The sequence below is a fragment of the Scylla paramamosain genome, chromosome 24 (genome assembly GCF_035594125.1).
Source record: "Scylla paramamosain isolate STU-SP2022 chromosome 24, ASM3559412v1, whole genome shotgun sequence".
Classification (NCBI taxonomy): Eukaryota; Metazoa; Arthropoda; class Malacostraca; order Decapoda; family Portunidae; genus Scylla; species Scylla paramamosain.
This window is the reverse complement of record NC_087174.1, coordinates 292501-295000: the sequence shown is the minus strand read 5'-3', so window position 1 is coordinate 295000 and position 2500 is coordinate 292501. Positions and strand designations below refer to the sequence as shown.

The window sequence follows — 2500 nt, the reverse complement described above, 5'->3', positions numbered from 1 at the left end:
GAGAGAGAGAGAGAGAGAGAGAGAGAGAGAGAGAGAGAGAGAGAATGATAACAATGGCGTTTAAAAGTTACTTAGACCAGCTTACATTGAAACCAATTGTATCTTTATTGTGGCCAGGAGTACACACACACACACACACACACACACACACACACACACACACACACACACACACACACACACACACTCAGATAGACAGACAAACATAGAGACAGACAGAATGACTGACACACACACACAAAGGGTGGAGAGAGAGAGAGAGAGAGAGAGAGAGAGAGAGAGAGAGAGAGAGAGAGAGAGAGAGAGAGAGAGAGAGAGAGAAAGGCAAAGGAATGTTATTATTGGATCAATTCTCTGTGGTTTTATTGAGAAAAATAAAATAATAAAAAAATCAAGAGGAAAGTATATTATTATTATTATTATTATTATTATTATTATTATTATTATTATTATTATTATTGCTATTATTAGAATACTAGAAACTCTTAGGATGAAGGAAGGAAAGGAAATAAGAAATAAAGGAGGTGGGATAAGGAAGAATGGATAGATGAAAGGGAGGAGAGAATAGAGAAGGAATGAAGGAATGAAGGAAGGAAGGAAGGAAGGAAGGAAGGAAGGAATAATGAAACAAGGTGAGGAAAGAAGATAAGGAAGAAAGCAAGAAAGAGTGCGAAGAAGGGAGGGAGGGAGGTAGGGAAGGAGGGAGAGAGGGATGGAATGAATGAATGAAGGAAGGAAGGAAGGAGGGAGGGAGAGAGGGAAGGAAGTGATGAAGGGAGTAGGAAACACAGGAAGAGAAGGAAAGCTATGTGTGTGTGTGTGTGTGTGTGTGTGTGTGTGTGTGTGTGTGTGTGTGTGTGTGTGTGTGTGTGTGTGTATGTGAGAGAGAGAGAGAGAGAGAGAGAGAGAGAGAGAGAGAGAGAGAGAGAGAGAGAGAGAGAGAGAGAGAGAGAGAGAGAGAGAGAGAGAATTTGGGGAGTGGGAGAGCATAATAATAATAATAATAATAATAATAATAATAATAATAATAATAATAATAATAATAGTAATACCAAGAAGAAGAAGAAGAAGAAGAAGAAGAAGAAGAAGGATTGACGTCATTGTTAATGTTGATGTTTTGTCTTCTTAGAACAACTGTCTTACGGAAACAGGAGGAGGAGGAGGAGGAGGAGGAGGAGGAGGAGGAGGAGGAGGAGGAGGAGGAGGAGGAGGAGGAGGAGGAGGAGGAGGAGATTACGAAAGTTTGTTAGAATTCTTAATTAATAAGAATATGTAAGTCGCCGAAACAGAGAGAGAGAGAGAGAGAGAGAGAGAGAGAGAGAGAGAGAGAGAGAGAGAGAGAGAGAGAGAGCGGTCTACGTGCGATAGAGGAGGTAGGCCAGCTCTCTCTCTCTCTCTCTCTCTCTCTCTCTCTCTCTCTCTCTCTCTCTCTCTCTCTCTGAAAGTGGGGGAGGATGGAGGCATTTTCTCAGACTGGGAGGAGGAGGAGGAGGGGGAGGAGGAGGAGGAGGAGGATGGAGGAATAGAGGTGCGGTATGAAGCTATGGTAATGTTAGGTGGAGGAGGAAGAGGAGGAGGAGGAAGAAACTATATGAGTGAGGAAAAGGGAGACTGAGGGAGGGAGGTTAGTACTCTTTCGGAAGGGAGGGAGAGACGGAGAGGGGCGAAGGGGAGGGATGTATTAAGGAGACGAGGAGGAGGAGGAGAACGAGGAGGAGGCGATGCTATGGCCTTGGCAGTGACAATAGGAGGAATAGGCCTGACTTGTACACACACACACACACACACACACACACACACACTATTAGTAGGTCTAATTCATATCCTTCTCTCTCCCTGTACTCTCCCTCATCTCCTCTCCCTTGTACTCTCCCTCATCTCCCGGGACAGGTGGAGGTACAAAGCCTCAAGGAATAGACAAAAAAAAAAAAAAAAAAAACTCCAATAACAGGTGGTTTTTCTCCCTTTCAACTCTTTCCACTCCTCCTTTCATCTCTGCTACAACTACTACTACAATTCCTACTACTATGGTTAAGTCGGGTTATCTTACGTATAGCATGATAATAGTAGTAGTAATAGTAGTAGTAGTATAGAAGTAACGATGGTCGTAGTAGTGATAGCAGGCAGGCGTAACCCACTTTTATACCTCCTCCTTCTCCTCCTCCTCCCGCCTCCTCCACTACTCTCCACCCTCACTACAGTTATCCAGTCCCTACCTCCACCATCCCTGCACCTCCTCCACCCCTCCACCACCTCCGTGTCACTCCACAGCCGTGACAAAATGCGTCTGTCATGTGAGTTTCTCCTGCCTTACCTCAAACCCTGGCCATCCATCTTGCCGCGTCGCTGTCCCGTGTCTGGCCTGCAAGCGTCCCTCAAGGTGCGCGCATACGGCCTCCGTTGCAGATATCTCCTTTATAGCTCACTCTCCTGCAATGGCCTCACATTTCACCGCGGAGAAACGCCCGCACATTACACTCATCACTGTTTGAGGTGCACT

At 45.3% G+C, this 2500-nt stretch overlaps 1 protein-coding gene across 2 annotated transcripts in view; it reads right to left on the bottom strand.

The window, feature by feature from the left end:
- The window catches only part of LOC135112536 (dentin sialophosphoprotein-like), a 56293-nt gene extending 53793 nt beyond the window's left edge, over positions 1–2500 (bottom strand). For both annotated transcript variants that reach the window (XM_064026978.1, XM_064026979.1), the window contains exon 1: positions 2315–2500. In XM_064026978.1, the coding sequence (XP_063883048.1) occupies positions 2315–2334 (20 nt within the window). In that variant the 5' untranslated portion in view covers positions 2335–2500. The remainder of the gene's footprint in view (positions 1–2314) is intronic.